Raw genomic sequence first — 18,116 nt, forward strand, 5'->3', positions numbered from 1 at the left:
TTGACAAACACAGAATAAAATTATTTGTTAGCTTAACTAAATAATTCTCAATATGAGTAAGTAGGAGCAATAATTCTGCGAGATTGTCATGCTTTGCTCATGCTAGTAGCGGTGTCCCTTAGGGCTCTGTTTTGATCTTTATACTGTGTTTGTACGTTGATGACTTACCATTATACTTGTCATAAAGCTAAGCGATGCGACAATGTAACGATTTGCCAGTGGGCAATGCGTAACTCATTCACATTAAACCCTAACAAGCCAAAGTTACTAGACTCAAGACAACAGGTGCCAAAAATATCTTTGAAAAATCTATTAAACTATACACGAAGAGGCAATAGATTAGTGTTCGTGAAGCGGACAATTTGAGATTATAATGCATTCGAAGCGATGTTTTGAATTTTATGTAACTGACGTAGTTTGTAATTTATTTTAATTTGGATTTTTTTTAAGTTTGATACTCACGGATTTCTGTAATTTTGTTATTGTCTTTTGCCTTGTTAATATTTTATAGTCTACTTTAGTTCTTCTGAAGCTTAGCTGGCTAGCCCATGTTCTTGTGTATTATTGTGTGTCTTTTATTCTTTTTTGTTATCCTTTCTTTCTTTTAAATTATTTGTTATATTTAAATTATTATTATATTTTGTAATCGAATAAACGTTTCTTTATTCCTTTCTTTCTTTACATACTCTCATGTTTATCAATATTCCCAATACTAACATTAATAACACCTATCGTTGCATATTTTATAATAAAATAATAAGTGTTTACTGACTCATTATTAAATAAAACAATAAATTAGAAAAGCTTTACTAAGTATTCTTCAACCACCTGCCTTCTCCCTAAACCTTGCTAGTCTCCCTAGAGTCTTTCCCGCTGGCACTTGGCGCCAGCACCGCCTTGGTGAGGCTGGCGGCGGGTGCCTCCACGCACACAAACAGCATGGCTGCGCTCATGAACGACAGGAAGATTGTGGCCGAGAGAATCACCACCTGCAACATTTAAACTTGGTCTAACTAAAAAATTCTAGAATTTTAAAAAGATTTTTTTAACATAGTGAAATTAAAATGTAAGCGTATTTTAATACAGTCCACTATTTCTTGTTTCTACTAGCTGGCTAAGTAACACTATTAATAACAAATTATCTTTCAAGTTGTTGTCCTTTTTTGTGTCCTGTGTTTTCCTTTTTCTGTTGTATGGAAAACTAGAAAGTTTCAACTTTTCCAGGGGAGGCACACTCGATGTTAATTTTTTTTAACTGTTGCTTCATAAAGGACTGTCAACTGAAATTATAGGTAACTTTTTTAATGTCCACAAAACAGAGACGATGTACTTATTCCTATGCTTGTGGCGTCAGCCACGTTGTTCTTTTTGTGTTGAAAACGGCAAATTGTGTTCAAAACCGGCGTTATTATTAACAACCCAACAAACAATGAGCCTGACAGCGGCAAAGCACTTACGACGTTGTAATCGGTCATGTGTACTGGCTGGGTCTGCGCTCCGATGAGACCGCGCTGGAACACTGTGTGGATCAAGAACGCGTCGTAGCTCACCCGCCCTGTCCAAGTGAAGCCTCGCCATTCGACTATGCCTCTGTACACAGCTGCAATATAACATGTGGGTCTACTTCCGTTCTTTGTCCGACATTGGTCCGAAACAATGACTGTCAAATAAGTAATACTCGACCACAGCAAAAAATAATGTCAATTGTGAAGCTTCATTCGCATTCTGCGTCTTTAATTTTGGTCGAGTACCTATTGGTTATTAGATAGAAATTGTTTCGGACCAGCCAGTGTTGCGGAGTTCGACCCATGGCTTGCAGTAATGCTAAATTTATTTGAACTTGAAACAAGATACACCCGTCATCTCCGTCGGTCCCCTTGCTAAAGGGGCTCTCATTTTAAACGTATCAAATTTAATTCTTTTTAAGTGCTGATCACTTCTGGAAACTGATGGGCATTGACTTACAATATATTATATGGACGTCGGGTCCGCGCTAAAAAATGTCCGAACTTATAGGGCGTTAAAATCGTATACAGAACGCTATTCCCGCACTAGTCTTCGTTTGTTCGACTGACAGCGAAGCAAGCAAAATTAGACAGTACTGCGATGACATTACAATTTAAATTCAACGTTTTAGCTTTTTCATATTCCTTTACATGTCACTACGTTTAAATAGGTTGACTTGGGACATTTTTTTCGTGGTTTTTGTATTAGATCCGTCGTCCATTTATTTGTAAGTCAATGCTGATGGGCAATAAAACCCAATCAACTCGGGCGGGTTTAAACCGGATTTTTACCCCAAACACATTTTTGTCCAAAATCGTAGGCAGAAACATTATAGGCGTAAAATAATACGGAATTTGGTATAATTCCATGCTTATTAGAAATTTCGATGTACAAAATCTTATTTAGACGAAAAAGAGGCAACTCTACACAATATCCACTTTGCAATCCTGCAATGCAATGACTCTCTCTTACCCGGGCGCTTGCCCATTTGAAGCGCTATATCACAAACAAACAGAAACAGTCACTCGTAATGTGAATTTATGTCGAATTGCCAAATTTGTTTCTGGAGTTGAAAAGATTTTTAAATAGTATTATTATGAAACCGTGGTAACCTCATTAGGTCTCATTAGGTCTGACCTCAAGTAGAAAGTCGTAGGTTCGAATCCGGGCTTGCACTTCTGAGTTTTTCGGAAGTTATGTGCGCAATTGAATTTGAAATTTACCATGAGCTTTTCGGTAAAAGAAAACATCGTGGGGAAACCTGCACACATCTGCAAAGCAATTTGATTATGTGTGTGAAGACCGTGGGGGAACTACAGCCCAATCCCTTACATTGTGGCAGGAGGCCAGCGCCCAGCAGTGGCACTGTATATAGGTTAAATATTATTTTAACAGATATTATCAATTTTTTAAACTCTACGTAAAAGTTTCGTTGTGAAGCTCAAGTTATACGTTAAATTCCGATTCTAACACATCTAAAATTGATTCATTCATAGTGGCAGAAGCATTGACAAAGTTACACCTAAACCCTAAACCGGACCAAATTTAGTGGTGGCATTGGTTCCTATCGTCATAATAAAGAAGATATTACATTATATTTTTCATAAAAATGTCACAACTTACATTCAATCTTAAAGATGCAGCCAAGAATGAATATGACAATGATAGTTTGAAAAACAGGCTTGTAGAAGGTCGCATAGAGGACCCGGAGGGCAGTGGAGGCAGGCTCTCCGTCAGAGTAAAACAGTCCTCCCGAGAGGATCACAGCCACGCCCAGGGGGAACAACAGCCAGAACATCCAGCGGTATTTCTGGTAGACAAAAGATAAAAATTAATCGCCACGGATGTCTGGGTGATAGGAATACGAAAAATATTTAGAAAACCATTTCAAAATAGATTTTGTGGTTTTGAGGAATAGTGGTAACATACAAATTATAATACACAACCATTACAACTCTCGCCGCAACGTGAACTTCAATTCGTTTGTGGTGAGAATACCGACCGAACATCTTTCGACCTTCATGAAAGAGGAATTTTGGCCGAAGGGTGTCATATATCGGCGATTCCGCGGCCGGTTACCTAACACCAGATTGCGCCACACGTCGCCGATAAGGGAAATCGTGTAGATTAGTTTTTATTATTATATTGTATGTATGTTTGTTTTAAGGTATATATAATATACATAGGTGTATTTTGTTTTTATATTGTTATTGTTATATTATATGCATGTTAGTCTGTAAGGTATGTATCTATGGGTCCTAGTTGCCTGAAATAAATAAATAAATAAATAAAAATAAATTACAACGTCGCTACTTGGAAGCAGTGATAAAATAGACGAAACTCAAACTGTCATAATTGATTCGGAATATAGGAATCTTCCCTTTTGTTTTTTTGGCACAAGTGCTATAGATGGTAATTCGTCTAGTCATTACCTTGAACTCGTCAAAGTTCTTCCCATTCTTTTGCCAGTAATAAGCGAGAAATCCTCCGGTGAGACCCAGCGTATACGTGGACAGGTTGGTGTGACCACGCACATATAGTAGGCGGAAAGTACGGTCGTCCGCATACAGGGAACGGTAATCTCTGGAATAGAAAATTATTCTGAAATTTTACTATGACAAAAGAATGCAGTGTATTTTTGGCTAGTGAAATGAATAAGACCATCTCTATTCCTTCCGACTAATTCAAAGCTGCGTAGAAAAATCTCCCTTTCCATGAAAATGTAAAAGTATGAGGTGACGTGGTTTAATTGCAGTGTTAGGTATATTTTGGTCTATGATTACAATTGTTATGACATTAGTGGACTTTCAAACAATAAAGCCAAGACTATTGCACCGAAAGATCTCTGATTAAGAATAACAAACTTACTCAGGCGACTGTATAACAACAGCCTCTAATTCCTGGAAGTACGTATGCGCAGCGGGTGCGACCAGAGCCGCTGTAAACAAGAACAGCAGCGCGATCTTGCGCGCACGCATGCTTCGTGCCAACACGCATACGAGCAGGCCTATAGAAAACAGTTGAGTGTCTGCTGCCAGGTACCTGTTAAAAAAAACGTATTATTGTGGTCGACTTGCAAGAAAACATTTTGAAACATTCCGAGTTTACAGAGTCTACAAAAGCTACGGAACATGAATTAATTAATATGTACAAAATTCAAATATACAAAACGATTGTCGTACAAATTTCATAGTCTTCTATCTCGAAAACTATTTGAGATAAATAGGGAATGCCGTTAAATGTCTGAACAAAAAAATAACGATGCCAGATTCAAAATGGCGATGGACACTAAGCTTGTACCGATCCTACTTGAAATTGGCAGGCGCAATCGGTAGGTGTTTTAATCAACTAATTTGGAGTCAGTGCGTTCTTCTAAACTAAAACCCGCTAAATCGGAAACCACATGCACAGCTTCGGTGGTAAGCTGAATTAAGATATGTATAACTAATAAATGCACTGACCTTGACACAAGACTGCTTTATCAGCGTAAGACATCGTCGGGTATCAAGCGTAACTAGCATTTGATTATGAGTCTCCATTTCGGTAATTTAGTTGCCAAATCAAATTCGCGTAAATGTCGTGGCAACTAAATTAGCCTGATTTACGGGAATCTATTGTTAGCAGTCCGTAGACAACATAAATTAATACTTACTGTGCAAAAACGAAAGTAAAAACAAAACAAAAATAACAAAGTACCTACTTCAATGGTAACTCTATTTTTGCTGCATATCAACGACCTGTTGCTGATTCAAGGCTAGAGTGAATAGGCATTTTTTGGGCAAACGCGTCCTATCGTCGGCCACATCGTCGCTTAACATCAGGTGAGATTGCGGCCAAGCGCGTGTCTATTATATATTAAAAAAAGTAATAACGTTAAATCCCTCTCCTGTGAAATTTGATTTGGTGCAGATACGCGTTTTTCACCAATACTAAATACTCGGATTTGCACTATCCCCGACGATAACTAAATGAAATTTGTTAATTTTAATTTAATGTTGATTTGTAAACAAAAATGAGAAGAATTGATGAAAAACTGGAAATAGAATCAAATAATATTGTCCTTACCACGTTTGAGGCGCACATAAAGCATCATCGTAAACGTAATTGTTGATATAGAGGACGTGCGCCCACCAGTATTCTCGGCAAGCAGTAGCTTCGGTCCCTACGACTTGCTCCCACAGAGGGCCGGAGCCAGCGTAGCGCATCCATGTGCATATCGTGGCCAAAACCAGGGCATATGTTGGAGTTAGTCTGGATAAAAAAGTTCATATTGCACTGATATCAACGGTTTTCGTCGAGTCAACGCCGCGGAAGCTCATGACTAAGAACCATGGACTGGTTCAAAAAATTGAGCAAAAACTGGACTTAAATATGTTGGAGTCTCACGAGTTTCCTATTTAAAATTTCAATTTAAAGCAGCAAGTTACTATTATTTTTCGAATCTTGTGCGGCGCCAGTCTCTAATTTCATATGTTATTGCGTTTGTGGCTGCTAATGATGTCGACAAAAAAGGTTTCCAATCCCAATTCTAACCTATGTGTGAATTAGTTATTATTCTGACGAAATCCGCATATGCTCTTACATATTGAATAGGTTATTTTATTTGCACTAACCACATTCATTATTTATTATTACATTTATTATTTTTACGAACAATTTCCATCCTAGTCGTTTATAAGATCTTTCATTACAAATAACTTCTAGATTTAGTACCTCTCGTTGGTTCTGACTGAAAACCAGTGCCCTAGGGAACTTAGGCATATGCTCAGTCAGCGCCATTTCACTGCTATGACAAAATATATTTTATTTTTTGTTTATGTTGTATTCAATTTGTATTTGTGTCATACTAGTGAATGTATGTTTATATCTATCTTTCTACTTGAAAAGTGAACTTCATATAGAACTCATGTAAAGTGTTGTGACGTTTTTCTGATAAAAAACCTGTGTAATTGACTACTGTTATTATGTAATCCGTAGTAATATCATGCTGTTCAATATGGGTCTGGAGCTTTATAGATTATGGGTCTATCGACTTGAGCCGGTGAAAAAAGCTGTAAGTACATGCGAGCAAAGAAGATGTAGCGTAGAGCTTCCGCAAGGACCGCCGATGCCAAACAGGTTTTCACTCTTTTTAGGACACGGGCATGGTTATAAGGCTTTTTCTGATCGACTTAATGTAGTTCCGTGTCGGTTAGTATAATCATTTCTTTAAGTGTTCTCAACTTTATAGAGAACTCTTGTTTTTTAAAATTAATTTTATTAACACCGCGCAAAAAAATTCTTTTTGCGTTTATTGTTTGCTTTTTCCTTTGGTATAAAGATTTTGCTTCACTACCTCCACGAGACTCGCTAAATCATTAATATAAACTAAAAATAAAAACGGACCTCTAATTGAACCTTGAGGGACGCGCATGGTAATTGCAGACCTTGATAACTCACACCGTTGACATCGACTCTCTGTACCCTATCACTCAAATACGATTTAAGAAGGTCGAGGTCACGGTCCGCCACAGCACAATGCCGAAGTTTAGCGTCATGTGCACTCAATCAAATGCCTTGGAAAGGTCACAGAACCCAGGTACCTAAGCCATCTCAGTAGCATTCCCTTCGGCCAGTGCCACCAACTGATGACATGCTTCTCCTCGTGCACCTGGAAATTGTACGCGAGCAGGAAGGCCGACAATACGAAGAACGTGTGCGTCACCAGGCTGCCGTTGAAAAGGAGCTGCTTCAGCGGATCCTCGTATGACTGGAGATAAAGAATTTGTTGGTTAGAAAACAACATTGTTAACAATGGTATTCAAATATTTTAGCGCGGTTTTTAAGACTAAAAAACACCCAGAACTGGTGAATCACAAAGGTATATTTCATCATGAAAATGCCAAACCACGCACATCTTTCTTTCAACACATCAATTTATATTTTGAGCTTACTTTTTCAATGTAAATCGGGTTATCCACATACGTGTACGCTGAAATGAGCGTTGTATGGGAGAAGAACACGCACGTCATTGTCATTGTTCTGAAAATAAAACATAACACAAGATTAGTGGAAAAAAAGGCTAAGGAAAAAAGTTTTATATGGTTTCATAGTCGGCTCTCAAGCAGAGAGTCGTGTTTTCGAATTGCACATCTGAGTTTTATCGATTTTATGTACACAATTAATTTGAAATTTACCATGAGCTTTTCGGTGAAGGAAAACTTGCACACATCTTGGAAATTAATGATGTGTATAAAGTTCTCAATCCGTATTACATAGGCTCGCGTAGGAGCGATAGCCCAAGCTCAGCAGTGGGATTATACGGGGTAACAGAACTAAACTAGCCATATGTGGTAACTACAATAATAAAACTTACAATGCATACAGTACAGACTTCCCATCACTCAACGACGACCACAATATGTTATCGCTCTGCCTTCGTCACTATCATTACAGCAAAATGATGTTCACTATTAGACATAACCCTCCCCCAAAGATTGCCACAATGACGTCAAAACAATAATTGTGATGTCAAGTAACGTTCATAATAACGTATGGTACTTTGTAATTACGCATAATATTTTTATATCTCCGTGTACATCTAATAAATATATTTTGTGTGTGTGTGTCTTTAGGAAAATAATTCGTATTCATGGCGTGATAAAGACACATGTGATCATTCGTTCAAAGTGTTTCATCACATGAAACTAATAATTTATTTTCTATGTAAAATTTTACAACTCTCCTATTTAAACAAAAAAAAAGTTATTAACTAACTAAAAAAGTTGTTCTGTTAGTGGCACTAACATAAATGGAAAATTTAACCAGGCTATCAGTTGGTTTTTTGGAAAGAGCTCTCAAAATCTAGAAATTTAACCAGGCTATCAGTTGGTTTTTTGGAAAGAGCTCTCAAAATCTAGAAATTCTGAAATAAAAACAATTTTTCTTTTACCTGCAATTTCTAGAAAATCGTTAAGGATTTTTAATACTGTGTAACGTCAAAACGGAAATGATTTTTATGGACCTTTTGACTAATGAGCTAATGGTCAAAGCCATGAAAAATATATTGACAGATCAGATGTCAATGTCATTATTATGTTACAACCAAGTTATAACCAAGGCTCAACTCAAACTGGCGCAGAGTCAAAGCGTCGCGACGCGTCATGTTTTTCGCCTATAGCATATTCATTGATATTTTCCCATTATTAAGGTACAAATTTGTGTCATGCAAATATGAAAACGCGTTTGGTTGCAGTCGAGCGGCTTCGCGCGTTACTTGAGCGCAGTGAGGCGTCAGACACCTACCACACTGTGATTCTGGCGCACTAATCCGAGCGTCGTCGCGCGACTGTAGCTGAAAAACAGGACGCGACGCGACGCTTCGACTCTGCGCCAGTGTGAGTTGAGCCTAACTGCCCAATTTTATTCAAATAACATAACATCTTCAGGATGCTGCTGGGACAGCAACATGTTCCCCTGAATGTTAACTGTTTTGTACATCCAATAAAATAAAATAAAATAAAATAAATTGTATGATTCAAATATAATATATAGTAAATGATAAGGCGATGAGCCTCACAAGTGCTTGAGTGTGCGAAGGCGCGTGTGTGTGAGCGCGTTTAAACACAATGTAACAACAGAAACAAAGACACCTATTGTAGTCTTTTTTGTTATTCTTTCTGTATAATGTGTTGTGGCAGTGTAATAATATGGTTTTTATTCTATTGTATTGTAATATGATCATTAACACGCTTACATAAGGAAGCTTTTATTTATAAATTCAATACCAAGTTTATGAAACTTAACTGTATGACGAGAGCATTTTTTTTAATCCTTATTTATTTAGGAGCTTTTATACAATATATATGCCACTTCCATCGTATCCTAAACTATAGCTTACATGTAGGGCGGCACTCTTGGACAATCGATTCAACAAATACTAACAGACTTTTTGCCTGTTTTGTTTGGGGATTGCTTAGTATAATACAGTTTATAGTTTGGTTGATCTGCAGGTCTCTAGGTACCGGACACATTCCAGGAACAAGTGATATGCATATTTCACTAATCCGCAATTAAGAGAATTGTTTTTTTTTTCATTAAGAAAGCAAAACCGTTTAATGGAACGTGTCTGGTTCTCATCCTTAGTTAGTTGTCATTGCCAACTATATTTTTACCATAGTCGCACTCTGCAAACCAAGGTAAACGAGGAGGCTGACATTGAATTGTGCGACACCAGACACCTTTTTCCCTTGAACTGATATCAAAATATTCATTTCACATTTGAGCACATTTCAATCTATGACGGGAGTATGTTGTGTAATAAATAGTATGGCAGTGACCTCAAGTTGGAGTGTAGTCGTGACCATGACGTGATGTATGTATGGACGCGAGTGTGCGAGCACGTATAATGCAGCAACAAAAACAAAAGCACCTATGGCACCTAGTATAATGCTACACGCTCACCTCCCGACGCTGAAAAATGACGTCTCTCCAGTTCCCAATAGCCTAAGCGGCTGGAGGACATCTAGCTCATCCTCTACTAGCTCTCCGGGCTAATGTCGGAGATGCCAGTCGCAGTGTCCTGCCACAATATCCGGACATGGCTTCCAACTTAAGTATCTTCTCGCTTCAGGCCCTCAACTAGATCGCTACTAAGATACGCTAGCTGCGCACGAGACAGACGACCCCGGCCATATGCAACCGGGGCAGACAAACATGTCCGTCTCTGCAGCTCACCACAAACCCCAGCGAGTCCATACCCAATTCCGGTTCCACCAGAGACGCCAGTGATGGCGTATCACTGGCGGAGGGCTTAGCCCGGAAGCCCGCTGTATCCTGGTCTTGCCATCGAGCCCGTAGTCTCTCCGGAAATCCCTATCTCTCGGGTCGGTAGATAAGAACACGATGAGAAGTCTCTTTTAGTGCAACAGTAAATAAATGCACAATATACTTTCAATATTGTTATGTTTAATATTTGGCCGGGCGAAAGTTAAACCAATTTTTGCCAATCTATACAAACTGGTAAATGTGTTATGAATTATAAAAAATGGATGGACAATTTTTCAAAAAGGTTACCTCAGTCCATTGAATAGTTTCAGTCTTTTAAATCTCGGATCTGGCCCATCGCCCGCGGGTGCGGTCAACTTCGCCCAATTGCGGCGAATGGAAAACGATAACAAATAGGGATTTCCTAAAAAACACAAATAAGGTATGTTATCGTAATTCGTTCCTCTAAATATTTTAATAAGGAAGTAGAAACCTAAGTGCCTCTCATACGTGCAACGCAATGACACTTTGACATTTATAGAATATTTCATGAAAGTCAATGACAGAATCATAGACTTACGACTCGGCTCAAGACAATTGCCAAAATGTCGCAAGTTTATAGATGCTGGAAGTCACTAACAATTCCGAAAATATAAATGTGTCCACTGTGTTTATTTAAATAAAGATACACATACCCGACTTGTCATCCTTCCTATAATAAAAGACATCGTATAAGCTTCCGGTAATGTTAAGCACGATTATTGTCAAATAAACCACAGCCACGATGATATCACTTAAGTCGTATCTTATTATATCTCCTTCTCTATTGCAATAAAGTATATTTTCCAGCTGCCCATGCAATTCGTAACGTTTCCACAGAGATTCGTTAAGGCATTCCTCAAGGAGCGGTCGTAGGTCTTCGTTTGTTTGTAAGCTATGATTTTGTACATGTTCCTTACATGTTGTAGTTAGACAGATACCTCGGTGTACTTGAGTGTGATTGAAATGTTTCATTGAGTACGCTGAGTATTCCTAGAACAGATTTAAAAGCCACGTGAAAATCGGATATCAAGTCATTTTTCCAAGATCACACACGCGTATTGGCGTTAACAATAATAATGCTTTATTGCGTTCCTGTTTTGAAGTTAAAGGGTGCTAGTAAAATGATAGGCACATGAGACTTGTCATTGTATGTCTCAGGGTGACGGGTGCAGTGGCAGTGCCCCTCAGGTCTTTGCGATTGAAAGCTCTGCGTGGTACTGCAACTGCTCTGAACAGGCGTGTCGCTTACCACCAGGTGCACGACTTGTTCGTCCCTTCACTTGGTATCATAAAAAAACTGCCAGTTACCAAGACCTCAGGAAATTCCTTATGTTTATAAGTAGCGGTGGAGCGATGGTAATTGAGCGGTCGATACAACGAATTCCTGAGGCAGTATGTTTCTATGACTTCAATATCTAATTTACGTATTTTTGAACGTCTAATAGCAAAACCTCTTGCTAAAACGGTGAAAAGACATCATTTTGGTGGCAGAAACAGACAAGGTGACAGTATTTCCCTGGGCGAACTCTTTCACAAGAAGTTCTATTGCTACTAAATTAATTAATGAAATATTATTTATTGCACATTCAAAAATTACAATGACAACAGGGAAGTAATGTAAGAATCACAGATTAAGCTAATGTGCACGACAGATGGCCTTGTTGATAAGTAGCTATTTCTTCCATGTAGCCTTAAATAATATTATTATATTACTTGAATACTTTTTCAACAGTGTGCCAGACTACCACACCAATTGCCTGGTCTCAATGAAGGAAATTTCCTGTACTATGAGTATCAGAGCTACGGAATTCACTCTGGAGCACTTTCCAGAACACCCACACCGGGACTAATTTAGGAAGTTAATTTCCCCAATTAGGCCTACCCTCCCGGGTACCCACGCGGGGCCTCCTCAATGCTCACTGTCACCACCGCGGTAAGACGTAAACTCGTATTCAATAAACCAAAACGCCTACATTTACGCTTACTTTACCTGTGCTAATCATAATTAGCAAATTCTATTTTATAAAGCCATCATTAACGTCATCTCCTATAATGAAATACAACTATGTGTTTTTTCTAACCCAATAATTGCGCCCTACTAGTCACACTTACTAAGACTACGAACTAGCAAATTGTGTCTTAATTAATTTTTATAAAGTCATCAACAAGGTCATCTCTCTTTCGAAACAACAATATTTTTCCCCTCAAGTATCAATTTTCAACGACCTCTCATGCATGTTAAGTAACCATAATAACACATAAGTGGCAAAGTTCCGCTTAACCATGTTAGAAAAACAATATGTAAACAAAACTTAGATAACCTAAAGTCAAGTTCCATGTGCAGGTCGCCGGTTTAACTCGCATTATGCGACCTGTAATCAACGAGATGTATTTGTTTAATAGGCCAATTATTTAATTCTAGGAAGCAAGCAAGGTATTTCCCATATATTATTTGCGTATTCTTGGCCAGAGTAGTAAACTTGTTGAACTGGATACCCATATAATAATCGTCATTGCAAAAAACTTCTTTATAAAAAAAAACCTCGAACATTTGTGTAATTAATCGGTTAAAGGAAAGGGAGTGAAATCTAATATACCGGATTGATCACCCAAATTTGCCACCCGTCGAGGTAAAATATGGTCTTCAAATTTGAACGGGACAACTACTGAGGTACCCCTTTTCAGTAAAAAAAAGACTCATCAAAATCGGTGCAATCGCATAATGTACACGAAAAAAATCGATACAATCGAATTGAGAACCTCCTCCTTTTTTGAAGTCGGTTAAAAAATGATAGTCTACTCGAAATTAGACCTAAAATAAAAAGTAAAACGCGACCAAGCCGCCAAATTATCACGTTACGAGCTCGCTCTGAAGTACAGACAGAAGATGCCTTATTACAAGTATTTCCTTGCAATATACGAGTATATACAAAGTATCACCCCTGCTAACATTGGGACGTACGTCGACGGCACACCAAGCTATACGCTTTTGTTTGAATATCGTCTTCAGGACCACGGAACAAGATATGTCAATGTGTAGCTTGACATATCATGACATGTTGCCGTCCGTACAACGGAATGGATTATGTTGATGAAGCTAGTCAATAATAAGTTACACAAAATTACAACGTCGAACTACATTACGTTTATCGTGTGCATGAGACGGTTGTCTCCGGATAAATGGACGTCAACCAGACAGTATACTCCTCCTGGATTTCGAAGGCAGGAGTTGTACTCGTCGAGGGCGTATAGTGGAGGCATGCGCTCGTATTCCGTTTCTGTAAAGTAATTAAGACGTTAATACTGGCACCTCCCAGATTGATAATGTTTTATTTGATAAATTTATCCGTTATCACGGTTTTCAGTTGGCTGTTTGTTAATGTAATAAAAAAAAGGATACTGTAGCCCCCTCCCATGTCCTTGAAAGCGTGGGCGGCGCAAGCTCTGTGGATAAAGCGGCCGAGAACCGCAAAAGGCCCAAATACGAGAACCATGCTCAGTGCTACAGCTTTGTGCCTTTTGCGGTTGAAACCCTGGGTCCCTAGGGTCCACAGGCGAAACTTCTAGAGAACGAACTGTCGGATCGCCTCGTAGGAGCCTCCGGTGACCAAGTGACAAGTTATTTCCGCCAAAGAATAAATTGAGCAATCCAAAGGGGAAATTTATCCAGCCTCCTGGGTACGATGCCCCAGGGTACGGCCCTCGAGGAAATTTTCTATTTATGAACTTTCTTACTTTGTTTATGTATTTGTACCTGCTACTATAACATAGTATAGACATAGTATAAGCTATACTATTATATATACCGGAACGCAGTAACGCGTTCCGGTTTAGAAGGGTAAGTGTCTACATTACTACGAATGGTAAGGGTCTTTTAACAAATAAATAATGTAATAAATAAGAAATAGGTAATGTGGCAGTACTTCCCTGGACGAACTATTACACAAGGAGCTCTACTGCTACTAAAAAATTGCTGATGCGAGGTTTTAAGTTTCTAAGAACGAATTAGTTGATAGCTTTTTTACGCTTAAACAAAGTAGTAACGCCAGATAGTTTATGCCTGAGCTCTCATGTCCTTTTCCTTTCCCATCCCAATCCGTGTCACGCCAAAACCGCATAAACCGCCCGTTACCTATTTTCGAACTGAAAAAAAATCCACTTCCGCATCATCTCAAATTTTTAATTAATTATCCGCTTTTCCGCCCGGCATTAAGCTGTATCTGTATATATGATTTCCTTGTGATTTACATACGATCTCATGTGGCTTTATTATACAAATTTACTGAACACAGACGCTCTTCCGTCCTCTCCCAAAACCTCTCAAACATTCACCACACACATCCTACATCTAGCAAAAAGTGAGCGAAAATATATAAAATATTCGGGTTATTTTTATAAAGAACTTTACAGCGATATTGTTTTTAGGACGGTGAAGTCTATCGATTTCGATAAATATATAGTAGTTACCTAAGGTTGTTGGTCTTACTTCAAAGATAGATAGGAATATACTGTTTATCGACGACAGCAATGTACACGCTTCTTTAATAAAATGTCAGGTCAAAAAGTTATTCGCAAATTAAATATAATAAAAATTTAAATATTATTTACCTCATAATCGTCTTTCATTACAAACTTCTAGATTTAATTCTTCTCGTTGGTTCTGACTGAAAACCAATTCCTGAGGGGACTTAGGCATATGCTGAGTCAGCGCCATTACACTGCTATGACAAAAAATGGTTTTATTTTTCCTATTGTATTCAATCTGTATTTCTGTCATACAAGTAAATAAAGTGTATCTATCTATCTATCAAAATTGTCATTCAGTTTAAAACTACAGTGAAACAAAAAACTTTGTTTTACATCTTCTGCGTAAGTACGCACATAACGTTTAGCAGATAGTCTTGATATAGTATGAAATCAATATTGTAAATCGTCTGCTTACACAAAAGTGACATTTTCCACAAAAATATCTCCGAATACCTACCGGTCGTAAACTCACCATCTTTGTGCAGTATAACTCTTATTAAGTTTATAGTTTTATTTATAGTTGTTTATTGAGTTTCACGTGCAGATAGTGATTTTCTTACTATATAGCTATATATTAATATTAATATAAATTAGAGACTTTTTGTGGAAAATATCACTTATGTGGTTTTACTTTCAAACAGACGAAATCATAAGTGTATAGAAATATTTCTTTACAAAGAGCAACCCCTAGAGTTTCTTGGTCATTTTTCTCCTTTCCACCAAGGGTACGAATTGTAAAAAAATCGCTTTCCATCGCAAAGCAAAATGTTTATTTACTTAATTATAGTAGTTTCAAAGCGCTTCTTTTAATCCAAAATCTAGCGACAGGCTTGCCCAAAAATAGTTATTAAAATACAATAAAAATATATTGTGTGAAGACATATTACTTCTTTTATTATCATAGCTTTTACGATACAATACAGAACATTTCGCCATTTTTAGGTATATACTCTACAAGCGTCTGACTATCACTATCAGATGAGAAGAAGAGAAGCACTATCAGATATCGGGTGTCTAGGACGAATTAGGTTCTGAGTTCACTTCAACCACGCGTGTTTACTAACAAAAGTTAATAATAACTAATTTATCCTATTCTAATACAATATATTACCTAAACACCTAACCAAACATTGCTTTTATTTTCAATGCCACAAGATACATCGAAACAATAAAACTTAATTTTATTTAGCTAGACCTCTACTAACCTATTAGTAAGTGAAGCACGTAACTACGATATTGCCACTCGTCTAAAATGGTCTCACATACCAACGATTGTTACCTTCCACTGGCTTAAAAAGAATACTTAGCTTCAATGTTTTGGCTCCCAAATTTTGCTTACACCTACATTATGAGAGAAAAGTCTGTTATAATAATATTTTAAAATTTCTTTCGCATCTTTAGTCCTAATTTTTGCCACAAACAATATTTTCAGATGAAAAGAAAGTGTTCTTAAATAAACTGTGCTGCGTAGTGAGAAATATAAGATGACTTGTACTAAAACATTGATGAATGCAGCTGCAGCAAGAGAGGGTTGCCAGGATCGCGTTAAGTAACGATCGGTAGTCTAGTCTAGCTTATGAGAATCCAATATAATAGCCCACATAACTTTCTAATATTGTGCAGTCCAGTCGAAATAACATTATTTACTCGCTACACTCTTACTAATTGCTAGTATTTTTTTATTTCAAGTTCAACGCCGAAAATAATTTTTATATAAAAACCAGATGATGACACTAGTTCTAACGCATCTGGAGATTCAGTTATTGAGTAGACTGTGAAATATGTCTCATGTTTAATAACAGCTATTAGGGTGCGTACAAATCTGACGAACGCGCTACCTGTGCCTTTTTTATGATACAAAATGACGTAGATACAGGACGAAGCAGTAGTAGAGCTTCTTGTGAAAGCCTATACCTATTTCTGCCGCCAAGCAGTAATGTAAGCATTACTGCGTTCCCGTTTAGAAGGTTAAGGGTGCTGGTGAAGTTACAGGCACATGGGACTTGTCAACTTGTGTCTCAGGGTGACGGGCGCAGTGGCAGTGCCTCTAAGATCTTGCAATTAAAAGCTCTAAGTGGCACTGCAACTGTTATGGATACGTGTCGCTTAACAGCAGGCGCACAACTTGTTCGTCCCGTCACTTGGTATTAGAAAAAAAAGTTTAAGTAATAATTAAACAGCTTAAAATGCTTGTTACTTACCGTTTAGACTATAGATCACAGCAAAACTTTGTTTCACTAATAAAATAAACACTAGTACCAAATACATTTTGTCAACTAATGTATTTATCAAAACCTTTTTAAATATAGTTATTGTAAAAATCGATCGAAGTTCGTGTCAGCTTTGTAAGGCATTTTACGTTAATAAAAACCAGTTGCATTTTTTTATTTAACAAATTTTTACAAATACATTGACGTCATACAAATAGTCGTAATTTAAACAATAATTTCGATGAAAAGGACACAAGATAAGTCTGTCAAATGAAACGACTGTAAAAGGACTTAATAAATAAATAATCTTTTTTAAATTAAACGATAACGCCAGAACTTTGTCTGAGATGAAGAGTAGCGTCTCTTTTAACAGGGTCCTGGCAGAATACCAGCGTCGTCGTGGACAACCGCGGCATTTATGCTGAGTCGGCGCGTGCGCCGCTTCACTGTCATAAGTTTCAAAACTATTCAGTTTAATTAGTTCTATATCATGGAAGTGAATATAGTTTTTATCTATCTATTCATCGATAACAGGCAAGGTATGTGCGCCAGCGCACAGCAGAGGATTCTCTGATGTCATTGAATTATTGTTTTTTTTTGCCAGTGTCATTGTGTGCAGAACGGAAGTCGAGACGGAGGATGCGACAGGTCCGTGGTATGCGTCGTCGATCGTGAACATACGAACTTGCTTGAGCCGCGATAAAAATACAACACGACTGGCGTTAGCGACGTTAGGTATTATCAAAGAGTTTGACAGTGCGTGGTTTGTGTTAAACGACTTTAAATTAAACAAAACTATTCTTTGATCTATTACGGGTTTTGTCTGGTTTTGTGAAGTCGTTGTGTTTGCCTCTCTTGCTTTATCCTTCGTGTACATCAAAATGTATACAGCATGTTGAAACATGCAGACCCAGACAACATTATTCCTGTGATCACGTAAACGTCCAATGTAGATGATGGGAATGTGATGAAAATATTTATAAACAATTATGATTTTTTTTTATAGAGATCCCGACCTCAAAGGTTTGTGGAATTACATATAAACGTTAAGTTTTATTAAAATCGGTTAACGGATTCAACCCCTAA

At 37.7% G+C, this 18,116-nt stretch overlaps 1 protein-coding gene across 1 annotated transcript; it reads right to left on the bottom strand.

The window, feature by feature from the left end:
- Nucleotides 1–759: 759 nt before the first annotated feature.
- On the bottom strand, nucleotides 760–17,529 carry LOC113230969 (nose resistant to fluoxetine protein 6-like). Its single transcript, XM_026465083.1, has 12 exons — nucleotides 17,022–17,529; nucleotides 13,438–13,571; nucleotides 10,947–11,283; nucleotides 10,561–10,675; nucleotides 7,440–7,527; nucleotides 7,089–7,255; nucleotides 5,572–5,757; nucleotides 4,375–4,548; nucleotides 3,939–4,089; nucleotides 3,130–3,316; nucleotides 1,458–1,600; nucleotides 760–989 (listed from the first exon to the last, which is right to left on the bottom strand). The coding sequence occupies exons 1-12, from the start codon at nucleotides 17,086–17,088 to the stop codon at nucleotides 840–842; spliced, it is 1,899 nt and encodes a 632-aa protein (XP_026320868.1). The 5' UTR covers nucleotides 17,089–17,529; the 3' UTR covers nucleotides 760–839.
- Nucleotides 17,530–18,116: the final 587 nt, after the last annotated feature.

Source organism: Hyposmocoma kahamanoa, unplaced genomic scaffold (assembly GCF_003589595.1).
Source record: "Hyposmocoma kahamanoa isolate Upper Pololo Valley unplaced genomic scaffold, ASM358959v1 64, whole genome shotgun sequence".
NCBI lineage: Eukaryota > Metazoa > Arthropoda > Insecta > Lepidoptera > Cosmopterigidae > Hyposmocoma > Hyposmocoma kahamanoa.